This window comes from Dipteris shenzhenensis, chromosome 24 (assembly GCF_047967505.1).
Source record: "Dipteris shenzhenensis isolate YYH24624 ecotype China chromosome 24, Dip_SZ_1.0, whole genome shotgun sequence".
NCBI classification, from domain to species: Eukaryota; Viridiplantae; Streptophyta; class Polypodiopsida; order Gleicheniales; family Dipteridaceae; genus Dipteris; species Dipteris shenzhenensis.
The window spans coordinates 41,220,228-41,234,326 of NC_141619.1; the positions used below are offsets into that span (position 1 = coordinate 41,220,228).

The following is a 14,099-nucleotide window of genomic DNA, read 5'->3' on the forward strand; positions in this document are numbered from 1 at the left end:
TAAGACCTTTATGTATTAAAAAGTATCTTGTTTGTTAAAGGTTCTAGATCATTTATTAGAGCAAGCAACATTTTCCATGTCTTTCACATGATGACATGGATGCTCACTCAACTGGATGACAAAGTTTAAATTAACTATTTGGTACAAGAAATTTTGAGGTTTTGATAGCTCTAAATAAAATCAAAAGCATATTTTTAATCCAAGAATCCTATTTTGGCATCTGACTTGATTCAACCTTACATGTTGTCTAGTATGGTTTTTTTTTTAAAATATTCATTTTGAAGATGTCTTATGCTAGCTTGCATTTGATTGGCAACATTTGTACTTGTTGTATAAGATTCATGCTCACTTTGAATTCTCTAAATTATGTGCATGGGAATACACATGATCTTGCTACACAATACTATTCTTGTGAGCCTAATGCACGAACTGAGCTACATGATCTTGAGGATCGAAGACCCATTATGTACCCATAAGATCTTAAAATATAGTAGCTACAAGAAAGGAAGGTGCAATTTTATAAGAAAAGATCCTACACTTACTTCTCTCATTTGATAACCTTTACACTCACCAATAGGTTTAATGAATAATGGGCTACATGATCTTGAGGATCGAAGACCCATTATGTACCCATAAGATCTTAAAATATAGTAGCTACAAGAAAGGAAGGTGCAATTTTATAAGAAAAGATGCTACACTTACTTCTCTCATTTGATAACCTTTACACTCACCAATAGGTTTAATGAATAATGGGCATACGAAGCCTTGTAGCTAGACTCGATGGACACATAGGACAACAACATGCTATGAGGTGGACCTATGTAGGCACTTATCCCTTGCTCTCTTAAATTCATTTCTCTTTGTCTAAATTTAATTTTCCATAATATAAGATGTCCTTTCAAACTATCCTTTCCATCCAGGTAGGACAAGAAGGTCACTAACCTCGCGTCTCCTTTTCATATATATTCTTCTTGATTTTTATATACAATCTTTATAAATGGATTTCTCAGGATAAGAAGGTCACTAACCTCGCGTCTCCTTTTCATATATATTCTTCTTGATTTTTATATACAATCTTTATAAATGGATTTCTCTCTCGCACATGGCCCTAGTGAAACATACCCAACAACAATAGAACCCTTCTCCTTTATCTTTCTTTTCCTCTTCCACTAACAATTGGATTTTCACAATAGTGATCAAAAGATAGAGCATTTCTATCTTTTGATCACGTGTCCATTAGTGCTAATGGATGAGGGGATCCCATTGAGTTAACCTCCCCTAAAGAGGGTTATTCAACCCTTTGGCATTGTGTTTATACGTGGCATTCACAAGTGCAAACTTGACATTTAAGTAGATTCACCATATAGAAGCAAAGAAAAAGCATTTCAAATTATCAGTACAACCTCATGCCATGGATGCTACAAATCACACGTGTGATGTATAATGGTTTTGTTCCCTCTCTAAGTACATAATTTGGAGAAGTAGCCTTACCTTGATGATTCAGCATGCATCGATGTATGAGCTTCCTCGCCTTTATTGGTTTCGACATAAGCATCAATGTATTATCTCCCTATCCTACTCCGTATCGCTCCCCTATGTTAAACCTCCTAGTTTGGTCGTTTATTGTATTACTTTTATAAGCTCGTCAGTGGCAGTCACGCATGGCTTTTTGGGTAGCAACTTGAATCAATCTTCATCAAAACTTGGGATGTCCAGCTTTGCAAAATAGTATTTTTTTGAGAGGCATGTAAGCTTCCCATTTTCACGTCTTTATGAGATTTGAAAGGTTCACCCCACCTTTTTGGCAATTACAAATGAAGCAAAAAAGTTATTTATGATAGCGGGGTCAAATACACCATAGTTAAGAGATAAAATTGGAAGAATGTTTTACAGTTGCTTAGTAAACCATGAAAGATCAAAATTCCAGGTGAGAGCGAAAAGGATAGAATTGGCCATGTTGTGGTTAAAAGGATTTAGAGCTACTCTATGCAGCAAGGAGCGGCCATGCCAAAGGTGCATATGTAGTAGCATGGGCAATTATCGTAGAACTATAACACATGGCAAGTAGTACTAGTTTCGAGGAAATGAAATGTGTGTGTGATAAGACGCCACCCCCATACCCTGATGCACCCTCTCAAGTGTAGGGTGCTGTTAGATGGATGGAAGGTTTTGGTTTGCGTCCTCGTACCCCGCCCACCAAAAGTGCTCACATCGAGTTGGAATGAGTTGGCCACACCCCCCCATGCCACCCCTAGTCGATTATGTGGAGGAGATGAGTGGCCTTGATAGCAAAGAGCCATGTGCCAATTGAGGTGACCGCGCCAAGGAATATAGGAGGTCTGGGGATTACTTGCGAGCACCCCCCCAGACCATGTTTGTTGTAGGTAAGAATTGGGGACGCATGGTCTGGCCTCTAAGAGCGCCTCCCTGCACTAGCTTGTGGTGCCCCACTAGCAAGCAATTGGAGAGGCCCCATGGAGGGTGAGGGTTGGCTCAGTTGGGCTCCGTGGCAGTCAGATGCCAGCCCAGAGTCTATGAAATACGGGACTGTTAGAAGGAGAGATCTTACGCAGAAGCTTGTTGCATTGGTGAAGGGGGTGAGCAGGTTGCGAGTTCAGGTTGGGAGACCTGAGATGAGGCGAGAAATTGTGTAGAGCAGGCGCACACGCGGGGTTTGAGAGGAAGGTGTTGGACAGAGGAGTCCTCTCTCTCGAGCTCCACCAATGAGCAACCATCTCGAGGTGCTCTAAGGAGCCTTGCATTGGGGTAGATACCAAGATTTATTAATCCAGCTTAGCGCCAACTAATGACGTACTTAGGTTAACTCGAAGTTTACGCTGACACACAAATTCCACCAAATTCATAGTTCATGCTCATCGATTGCTCAGATTGTGAAGAGGATCATCGATCATTGCTCAGATTGCTAGCAGAATGCATCAAGATTGGCCAACAATTTCGCGACGTTGTCCAAGCTTTGAGCTCAGATGATCATCGATTGCTCAGATTGCTACACGAATCGACGTTGTGTCCGCTTTGATTTGTAGCTCCGCCAAACGATTTTGTCCTGTTTTGGTGCTGCATCGTCGTCGATATTGCTCCGGTGACGATTGAATTGTTGCGGCCGTGGCTCTGGAGTCTGTTTGATGCTAAAAAGGTTGCTTCAGCGCTGTTGCAGCTTGCTTTAACGCTGTCCTGGCAAGGCATTGATGGCAGGGAGCAGGACAGAGCGTGGAGTAGCAGCAGGCATGGAGATGATGAATCATTTGGATTTTTCAGTGATTGATGATGAAGCGTCGCAAATTGCAATTCGCAATAAGATTGCAGAAATCCGTTTGCAGGGATGAGGCCAAACGAGTTGGTTGAAGGTAAGTAGAGTCTTTAATCCGAAGGAAAGTTTCCGGCATCCTCCGTTTGTCGGACTGAATCGAATGGAAGATCGCTCTGCCAAATTACTGTTTGCGAAAGCGTCCGATCTCTGCGCGAATTCGTTTAGAATCCTAGATTGAAGCGGATTTCGGATTCAATCCGTTCTAAAAATGCCTACAATCGATGATCATTGTTCAACGATCATCGATGGTAGGCATTCAAAGCGGATTTCGGAGTAGATTTCGCAGTTTACAGCGGTAAAGATGAACGGCATTGATAGATTGCCCCTTGGAATCTGGCGTCGATTCCTCGACGACATCGTCGGAGAAGCTTCTGACGATTGCTACTCGTTTGCAGGGTTGCTCCTCCCGACTCAATCCCGTAGTTCGTCGGTGGCGTACGCTCACGAGGACCCGGCCCTCTTTTCCTTCCTTTAACGCGTCGTCCGCCTTCTACGGACCTTTCCTCTCTTCCCTCCCTTGGTCGTTTCCGTTAATTTATCACAAAGCTCGCTCGCTTCTGTTCCCGGCCATTTATCCCTTCAACCAGCCTCCCAATCGCTGCCTGCCTGCCATCTATTCTTGCATTTGCTTCAAATCGCTGCGCTAAACGTGTCGGAGCGCTATCATCCTGTCGAAGCTCTCCATCTCTCGCAATCTAAGCTTGTAGAATTTTCCTCTCTAAACCTGTACATATACCCCTTGACTCCGTGGAGGGCTTCATGCTATGCTTTCTCTCGCAATCCAAATGAAACAGCTTTTCGTATCTAGAGAGTTCTAGCCTGTACGTTACTTCACCGACGAATGTCCGATTGTTTCGCCCTTTCTCTCATGTTGTCATTTAGAAGCCTCCTAATTTTGAGAGCTGGTGCAGGCATTGGCGATTTTTGCACGCTTGAACGAGGCGTCGACCAGATTTAGAAAGTTTCTCTGGAAGGGCAGGACAATAGTCTCTTGGTCAGATAGCCGTCGCCACCAAGTTATTGGGCGTCCCATCGGATCTGGAAGTTTATTATTGTGATGGGGCATCAGGGAGATTGGCCACACTCGGGGGCCAGTTCCAGCGTGCGAGAAAATGGGGGGAACTTCACAGATTGGGCAAACTCAAGCTCAAGTGCAAGTGCCCGGGAACATACAGGGGACGATCAAATGATAGCACAAGTGCTGTCGGAGGAACTGTCTGGCGGGGATGCTGGAGTTGGCAAGCGATTGGCTCACTTAAGCTCAATCCCGGTTAGTAAGTTTCAGTGATTTCTGTTTTTGCCTGCTTTGATTGTTTTCAAACATCGATGCTACTTTCCAAATGTTGACGATGGGTGGAGTTTGTTTTGAGCACGCCGTATGCCTTTATTTTAGAATAACATTACTGGAAAGTGGAACATCAGATATGTATGGCTTTAGAAAGATAATGTGAAAATATAGCAAAGACAGGTGGGTATATAATCGAAACTCCAAAACGTTAATGATCGCAAACTTTTTTGTTTGGAGATTGTTAATTCCTCAACTTCTGATTATACTTTTATCGGATCAAAGAATGTGTTCATCTAGATCAACGAGAGGCTCATGAAAACCATGTAAGCCCCTGACAGTATGGTTTAGTGTTTGTAAGGTGTCCCTGATGGCATTGAGCGTCGTGGAGTAGTTTTTAAATAAAAACATTTCTCCTCTGTGCTAGGCAGAGCATGCTATCTGCCTTGTGCTTAAAACCGTCATGGTAGCAGGCAATAAACGGAATAGGCATATTGAATTGTGCGCCTATGTGCGTATAGAATGATGAAAGAGATGCATATTTTACTGCGCAACCATGGGTTCACAGAACAATCCACAAAATATGAAGGTCAGTACAGCAAAACTGCGTAAACAAAGGGCCCTGATCACGTCAGTGTCACCTCTGAGACGTGAGTACCTGTGCGCATGTGTCTGCATGAGTGCTGTGTCCACTGTTGCACTGTTGGCCAGTAACAGCATTGAAATGGATGCCATAGGGACTAGCCTTTGCTGTACATGATGCCTGTTGGCAGAGATTAGTGGGAATTATGGTGGAGGTCATGACCAAAAAAAAAAGCACTCGGAAAAAGGTAAGGTGAACAGGGGTGAAAGAGAGAGAAAGTGTACAGTAGGGACTGGGGAAAGCAGGGTCAGCCCAGAATGATCTATGCAACAAAAAGAATGGTCTCATATTAAAGATTACAAGTTGCAGCTCTGCCGATTTTCATGAAGGCGGTACTTCTGTTGTGCCCCATAGAGTCCTTATATTTCCTAGTAAACTCCAAATACACTACTCACTCAGCAACACAATTAAGAGATCATACTATTTAAAGTGAGATGTCTGTAACAAGTGAGATGTCTGTAATCCGGTATATTCCAAATATACTACTCACTCAGCAACACAATTAAGAGATCATACTATTTAAAGTGAGATGTCTATAATAATCAAACCAAGGGCAGTGAAGAATTATCCCCTTTCTCAAAGCTTCAAATACACTACTGATTTACTTCCCCTGTATCGCACTACAGTGTGGTAGGGTTTATTTTCCGTTCGGTTTGATTGTAGGGAAGCAAAAATTATACATTCTTGTATGTTTAGCTGGTTACCTAAGAGTTGCTATTTTAAGACTCATGTTTCTACCTTTGCAGCATGTTCCTCGTATAAACCGATCTATACCAACGTTCAGTGATGCGAATTTCGATCATCAACGACTCTTGGAAAGGTAGTAATTAAAGTGCTGTTAATTACGGACATCTTTGGTCCATGTTTTTTCCTAACCTTTCAAAATCTTGTGTAAAACAGCAGGCAATTTCTATTAAACGCAAATACAAGTTCCTTTGGAAAGGATGCAAGCATCTCTCTTCTTGGAAATGTAGGTGAAGAAGTAGCATCATTTTGTCGATGACTTGTATATGGTTAACGGTGAGCTTTATTCTTGAACCCAGATTACGTGAATATGGATTGACAGAACGAAAGATGACAGGAGATGGAAATTGCCAGGTGAAGTTAAACAGTTAGAATGTTGAAAAGTTTCATAAAAAGGGGTGATTGCTCTTATCCTATATTTTCTTTCGATAATTCTAAACTACTTTATATCTATGTCTATCAGTTTCGAGCCATTTCAGACCAACTTTTTCGGACTCCCGAAAAGCATAAGTCTATCCGAAAGGAGGTGGTTCATCAGGTAAGTTTCAAACGATTTGCTTTTTCCTAATCAACACATGATGCGTTTTCTCAAAACGATTTACCATTCAGGGCAAAATTATTTTGTAAAGGTGAAATAGTCAGGTGTACCAGATTAACACCATATCTAGTGTATAAATAGTCATAGAGTCACTCAATTATCAATTCCTGGCATAGGTATTAGAATATTCTCTATTGTACTTCTAAGCAATCAGTTACAACTTCTATGATCAGTTAAAATTTCTTTGATCTAGGTTGTGATGTACACTTACCTCTTATTAAATTGCAGCAAATTCAGGAAGAAATTAAGTCAACAACATACTCTTGTTGCCCTTCACCTCCAGAGTGCCAACAGAAACTCAGTGCGAAGACTTTGTATAAATGGATGCTCAAGTATGTGTGGGTGTGTGAATTTGTATGTGTGAGAGCATATTTTTAACTATGGTCTACACCCACTGTTGGGCGCTGATGACGTCAGTGGGGATGTCATAGTAGCTAGTCCCTGCTATGCGTGATGGAGTTTATGGTTTTCAACCTTATGAGTGATTATCATGGGATTGAAACTGCACTATGTGTGTTTTTAGAGGATGATTTTGGGAATGTTCCTTGATTCATCTAGGTATATACTCTTGTTGATGCTAATACAAAAAACGTATTTGATGTAGAAAAAGGGGTAGGGGACAGATTGGAGAAAGGGGGATTGAGGAGAGGAACGGAGAGAAGGAAGGAGAAGGGTAGGAGAGAGAGAGAGAGAGAGAGAGAGTTGGCTGCAAGTAGGAGGAAGGAGGAGGGAGCGTAGATAGATTAGATGTCACATCAAAAGTGAGTACAATGGGAGTGAGGTGAGCTTATAGTCCCTTCACTACTTAGACCTAACCCACAATAACTTCGGCTAGTTTTGGCGTTCATTACAAACCATTTCCATTGCAAGTGGTGGCTGGAAACAAGGCTCCTTGCTGCTGCAAAAAGGTCATGCATGCCACTTGGCTCAAATGGAAAAGTAAGATAGTTCTTGTTCCCATAAGCTGTAGCGCCACCGGGGTCATGTAAGCGTTGATCCCACCTAGCATGCTCATCACGAAGAAGCTCCAAAATCACATAGAGATTGGCTGTCTTATTTTGCGGACCTTTCTGTGCCTTGCTGTCATTTTTCCCCACGTCTGCTGATGCATTCATTGTTTTTCCGTATTCCTTGCCAGGCAGCATTGATGAGCTGTTGTTGCATTGCATTTTTATTTGTGCTCGCCTGCCCAAATGCCAAGAACTGAAAAGCATTCTCAGTATGCTGCTGTAATTAGGCTCCAACAGCTCCAGAAGCATCTTTGCTTTCTCAATATTTGTTGGGAGCACAATGGCTGTACAGTGAATGCTAAGAACTGAAAATCATCTTCATGATGGATGCTATTATCACGCCCAAAACAGTTCTAGTAGTTCTCGTGTTTCCTCAAGAGTCCAGGGATTTTGAGTCCTCACATCTAAGGCCTTCAGCAGTGAGTTTGACTGCTGTAATTTCGTTCTATTGAGGTCTTTGAAAGCTTCCCTTGCATAGTGCTTCCATGATGAAGTAGTCGTCTTTAACCAGATGTGGGCATGACGTAGGCCAGCATAAGGAGTCTTGCCCTCATTATCCAATGGATATAGTCTGATATGGTCAGGTTCGAGAGACTTCCTCTCGATCTTGAGGTATTCGAGTACGTGCGTTGTGTGTGGGGTCATGATCACATTTTCAATTACACTTGATCCCTGAGGGGTTTCGCATGTGTATCCCTCAATATTGAGTGCCATTACGAATTTGCAATCCAAATCACCCGCACAATGCGAGGTGCCTCCTTATTTGGTTGATTTCCTTGGCATCTCTTGACGTTCTCTTCCAGTCCTTTTGTTCTTCATTATCCTCTTCTACACCTTGCATTGAGCCCGTTCTCGCATTAAAGTCTCTTGCCAAGATAATTGCATCCTCTTTAGAATACCTGGCTATGTCCTCCCCAAATGCATAAAAGGCAAACCTCCACCCAAGATTTCTCCAACTCTTACACACACTCAACTCAGATAGATGATCACAGATGCAACAAACACTCTCTCAGAAATAAATATGGACGGAGAGAGAAAGAGAGTATATTCATCCACCAGATGGTGGGCAAAAAAATAGCTCCAAGGGAGCAGTACAAAACACAGCAAAGTGCTGGAGAATATTGATGGACTCTCTCTCTCACCAACTGCTCCAGATCTGAGTGCTGAACACAGCCTTGGAGAGGGGCTTTCAGTCTTGCACTGGATGCTGGAATGAATGGAGGAGTAGGCCTTTTATAGGCACTGCCCAGGCCCCTTGAGTTGACCGACCAGCAGGGTTGGTACCCTGTCTGGTGGCCGACCACATGGGCCCTAGAAAACCGGGTGGCCCTGGTTGGGCCGACTTGGCTAGCCACAGGCCCTTATTTAAGGGCGCCCTGGGCGGCCAGTCAATGCTGCTCCTGGTGTCTCTGTGTGAGGCCTAGAGCCCCTTTATTCCTGCTGTTGCAGACTGCAACCAGCCCGTGTGCTGGTTGCCTATGATGCCGGCCTGAGTCTCTTTCTCTCCCCAGCCCTCCTACCTCTCAGTGCCCCTTGTCCCCTCAAATCAGGGGCTCACAGGTGGGCACAGTGAGTTTCTAACACCCCCCCTCAATGTCACAATTGTGGGCCAATCCCCATTCGTTTGATGAGGTGCTCCATCTGTTCTTGAGGAAGTGCCTTCATGAAGAGGTCGGACAAGTTGTCGGCGGTCGGGCAGTACATAAGCTCGATCATGTCGTCGATGATGAGCTCTCGAGCAAAGTGGTAATGAACTTCGATGTGCTTGGTCCGTGCATGGTACATTGGATTCTTGGAAATGGCTATGCAACTCTGATTGTCGCACATTAGCACTGTTGCGTCCTCCTGACACACGTCCATGTCCTCCAGAATCCACCTCAACCAGAGTGTCTCACAAGCTGCTGTACATGCGGCTCTGTACTCTGCCTCTGTAGATGAAAGGGCCATTGTGGGTTGCTTCTTACTCAGCCAAGAGATGGCACCAGATACAAGTAAAAAACAATACCCAGTTGTAGAACCCGCCTAGTTCGATGCCTTTGGTATAGGTGATCCCGTAGGTGCAAGTACCCTTTAGATACCTCAACACCCGTAAACCTGCATCCCAATGACTCTTCTTGGGAGAAGCAGAGAACTGACATAATAGCCCAACTGCATAACGAATATCAGGTTGAGTCTTGGTAAGGTAAAGCAAACTTCCTACCAATCGTCGGTACAAAGGAGTATCGACCGGCTGAGATGTGTCGTGAACACTTAGCTTGAGCCCGACCTCCATGGGAGTTACTGCTGTCCTGCAATCCTCCGTCTGAAATCTCTTCAGAAGTTCTCTGCAATATTTCTCGTGTGAAATGAAGATCCTGCTATCTTTGGCCTGCTTTACTTCTATCCCAAGGAAGTAGTGTAATAACCCAAGGTCAGTCATCTCAAACTCAGACATGAGTAGCTCCTTGACCTGAGAAATCTTCTTGACATGGTCACTTGTCAAGATAAGATCATCAACATAGAGGATGAGTACCAATCGCAACCCCTTCTCAATGAACAAGCAGAGGTTTGCCTCAGAAGGGCTCCGACTTAGCCCTATCTTCTGAAATAATACATCAATCCTTTGGTACCAAGCTCTGGGGGCCTGTTTCAGCCCGTATAGCGCCTTCTTCAACTTGCAGACCTTTAATGGGGACCCTGGATCTTGAAAGCCTGGTGGCTGCTCTACGTATGCCTCCTCCTCCAGGGTTCCATTAAGGAATGCGGACTTCACGTCCATTTGAAAAATAGGCCACTGGAATTGGGCAGCAAGGGCAATCACTGTCGGGATAGTAACCATGCGAGCTGTGGGAGCAAAAGTTTCATCAAAATCCATGCCTTCAGTTTGAGCAAAACCTTTGACCACTAACCTTGCTTTATACTTATCCAAGCTTCCGTCTGATTTGTATTTAAGTTTATATACCCACTTAGTGCCGATGACTTTCTGTCGCGGTGGCCTGGCCACTAAGTCCCAGGTATTGTTCTTCAAGATAGCATCCATCTCTGCTTGCATGGCAGCCTGCCATTCTGGATGGTCCTTGGCCTCCTCAAAGGTCCTTGGCTCTTCAAGCTGAGCTACTAATGCAAAATTCACGGATGGGGTCTTCTGAAGACGTTGGGACCATCGCAATCCGGAACTACTACTCTCAGGTATTTCGGTGACTCGAGAGTCTTCCAATGTCCGTAGGTACCATTGGGGCAACCTCTTCTGCTTCTCAGTGGGAGGAGGAACTGGAACTGCTTCTGGAACATGTTGCTCTTCCTCAGTATCTTGTACATCAGCTTCCGATTTCGCCACCTCTTGGATGGTGGGTTCGGGGGTTGAATAATCTCCTCCTCCTCAATCTGAGGCTCCTCCTGGGGTTCAGGTTCCTTTTCCTCGAAGACAACATCCCGACTGATAAGGATGTGCTTCTTTACTGGGTCGAAGAGTCGATAGACCTTGGATTCTTTGCTATACCCAACAAAGATACATTTTCTGCTTCGGGAATCAAGCTTGGTCCTGTCTTCCTTGTGCACATGCACCCATGCGTTAGAACCAAAAATGCGAAGATGAGTGATAGATGGCTTCTTACCATAAAATGTCTCATATGGAGTCTTGTCCTTGACGGCCTTCGTTTTGGTCCTGTTGAGAATGTGTACAGCTGTATTGATAGCTTCACTCCAATAGGCTTTAGAAAGGTTCCCACCTCGGAGCATAGCAAGCCCTGTATCCGTGGTGGTTCTATGCTTCCTCTCGGCTACCCCGTTTTGCTGAGAAGTATGTGCTGTGGTGAGTTGTCGCTTGATCCCATGCTTGCGACAAAATGTGTTGAACTTATTTGAGGTGAATTCTCCCCCCCTGTCTGTACGGAACGTCTTGACATCCTCACCTGTCTCCTTTTCAACTCTGGCCTTCCAGTCCTTGAACTTCTCAAAAGCCTGTGACTTTTTGGCCAAGCAATACACCCAGGTCATTCTACTGAAATCATCCACAAAGAGAAGTGAGTACCCGGATCCTGCCCACGATGCTGTAGACATTGGGCCACAAATGTCGGCATGAACCAACTCAAGAGGTTTGCTAGCCCGAAACGAGGCCTCTTGTGGGAACTTGTCCCTGTGCTGCTTGCCTTCTAGACAAGCCCTACAGACACCATCCTTGCCTGTAATTGGTGGAAGTCCATCCACCATCTTCGACTTTGACATTTCAGCCAAGTTTCCATAGCTGACGTGACCGAAGCGCTCATGCCAAAGTTTGGACTTTCCGTTGTCTTCATGAACCAACATTGCACTAAGGCGGTACAGTCCGTTCTCTTCAACTCCGTGAGCCACCATCTGTCCATTTGCTTTGGATGTCATGGTGACCTTGCCATCTTGAAAGAGAACTGCCATGTTGTTTTTGTCCATCTGACTTACAGACAGTAAGTTCTTGCAAAGGTTGGGTACATAAAGTACTGCAGAGATATCCTTCTCCTCACCGGCGGTTGTAATGAAAGGAATGCTACCGATGTGTGTCACAGGACACGTCCGGCTATCCCCGACAGAAACTTTGGAATCCGGGTGTGTACTTTCCATGGTTTTGGACCAAGTCTTTCTGTTAGACATGTGCTTTGAAGCACCGCTGTCAACATATCAACCCTCTTTTCCTTCATTGACTGCATACACTGAACAATGTTCACTGATTAAAAACAACTGTCCAGTCGTCACATTGGCAGAATCATTCTTAGGCTCTTCTTTGTTCCTGGCTTCTCTCTTCCGCTTCTGATCCGCCTTCATCTTTCGGCATTCTTTGGCGGAGTGGCCAAGCTTTTCACAGTAATAACACTTCATTTTCTTCTTTCGGTCAGCGTCCTTTGACTTCTTAAACTCCTTTGGCTTGCCTTTTCCAGGCTTGTCTTTGGCCACTAATGCCTTCTCGTCGGTTTGCGTAAAGAGTTTCTCTTGAGCCTCCTTCTGTAGCAGGAGTGGGCCAAGCTCCTCAAAGGTGATTGGCTTAGTCCGTTGACCCGCAGTGACCGTAGTCACAAAACTTTTGAAACTCCATGGCAACTTGTGGAGTGTGAACAATGCCAATTGACTCGAGTCCACCTTCTGACCAACCGTTGCGAGCTGGTCCCGCACGACTTTCACCTTTGTCAGATGGTCATGCACACTATCACCCGTGCTGAACACAGCCTTGGAGAGGGGCTTTCAGTCTTGCACTGGATGCTGGAATGAATGGAGGAGTAGGCCTTTTATAGGCACTGTCCAGGCCCCTTGAGTTGACCGACCAGTAGGGTCGGTACCCTGTCTGGTGGCCGACCACATGGGCCCTAGAAAACCAACCAGGGTTGGCCCTGGTTGGGCCGACTTGGCCAGCCACAGGCCCTTATTTAAGGGTGCCCTGGGCGGCCAGTCAATGCTGCTCCTGGTGTCTCTGTGTGAGGCCTAGAGCCCCTTTATTCCTGCTGTTGCAGACTGCAACCAGCCCATGTGCTGGTTGCCTATGATGCCGGCCTGATCTCTCTCTCCCCAGCCCTCCTACCTCTCACTGCCCCTTGTCCCCTCAAATCGGGGGCTCACAGGTGGGCACAGTGAGTTTCTAACACAATCATACTTCCATACTCGTATGACGTATGCTTATGGTAACGTTTGGAAAAAATAAAAGAACAAACTTGATGAGGGGCTTGTTCTCAATACCAACAGAGCGAGGTTTGAGATGATAAAACACAAAATGAGACAAGACACCTGTGGTCTATATGCCTTAGTATACAAGCTTATCAATGGAGGTGCCTAGGGTCCAATCGAGTTGGATGATGAGCAAGCTGAACGAGAAGTTGTAGTACATACCATACCCAATTAGGGAAGGACTCGAGCCTAAGGTATGTGGACCCTACAGGACAAATCTAAACTCTTTTGAGATATCGTAACTCACAGCTTACAACTTGCTGCCTAAGTGATCGTTGGTACATATGATACATTATACATGTGGACACTGTGGTTATTTTGTTATATTTAATCAAATCTTATATAATTGCACAATTTGAATTTTCCACTTAATGTCAAGAGTTGCTAGGCAGCCAATAAGCATCGCTTTCGTAAATAGGACTGTATATGACAATCTCATCACGTTTTGAGCTGTTACCATTTCTTTCTTCGTTTTTAAGTGATCATGGGTCGCTCTTTGATCATGCTATGAATTTGAGACCCTTGCTTGACATATCAACTAATCAATAGGATTGTATTCCTCTTTCAGCATATTTGGATAATTCCATTGGTATCATAATTGGGGTGAACGCTGTTGTGTGCTCACTTTCAATTTTGCATGTCAAGTTGGCTAGTATTAAGTTGGGCTCTAACTTCCAAGGTATTCTTTGAAGGGGATTGAGATTTTGACGAACTAAGGATGGCTTTTTTTGGGGGGGGGGGCACAGTTAAAGGCATCAAAGGACTTATATGAAGGATATGTGCCCATGAAATATGGTGACTACATAAAGAAAATGGGGAGGTATGAT

General features: G+C 44.4%; 1 protein-coding gene across 2 annotated transcripts in view; it reads left to right on the top strand.

Annotated features, from left to right (window-relative positions):
• Nucleotides 1-2,904: 2,904 nt before the first annotated feature.
• The window catches only part of LOC147886605 (Cysteine proteinases superfamily protein), a 28,839-nt gene continuing 17,644 nt past the window's right edge, over nt 2,905-14,099 (top strand). For both annotated transcript variants that reach the window (XM_087395459.1, XM_087395460.1), the window contains exons 1-7: nt 2,905-3,365; nt 3,724-4,149; nt 4,240-4,598; nt 6,003-6,076; nt 6,300-6,354; nt 6,464-6,538; nt 14,019-14,092. In XM_087395459.1, the coding sequence (XP_087251585.1) occupies nt 4,386-4,598; nt 6,003-6,076; nt 6,300-6,354; nt 6,464-6,538; nt 14,019-14,092 (491 nt within the window). In that variant the 5' untranslated portion in view covers nt 2,905-3,365; nt 3,724-4,149; nt 4,240-4,385. The remainder of the gene's footprint in view (nt 3,366-3,723; nt 4,150-4,239; nt 4,599-6,002; nt 6,077-6,299; nt 6,355-6,463; nt 6,539-14,018; nt 14,093-14,099) is intronic.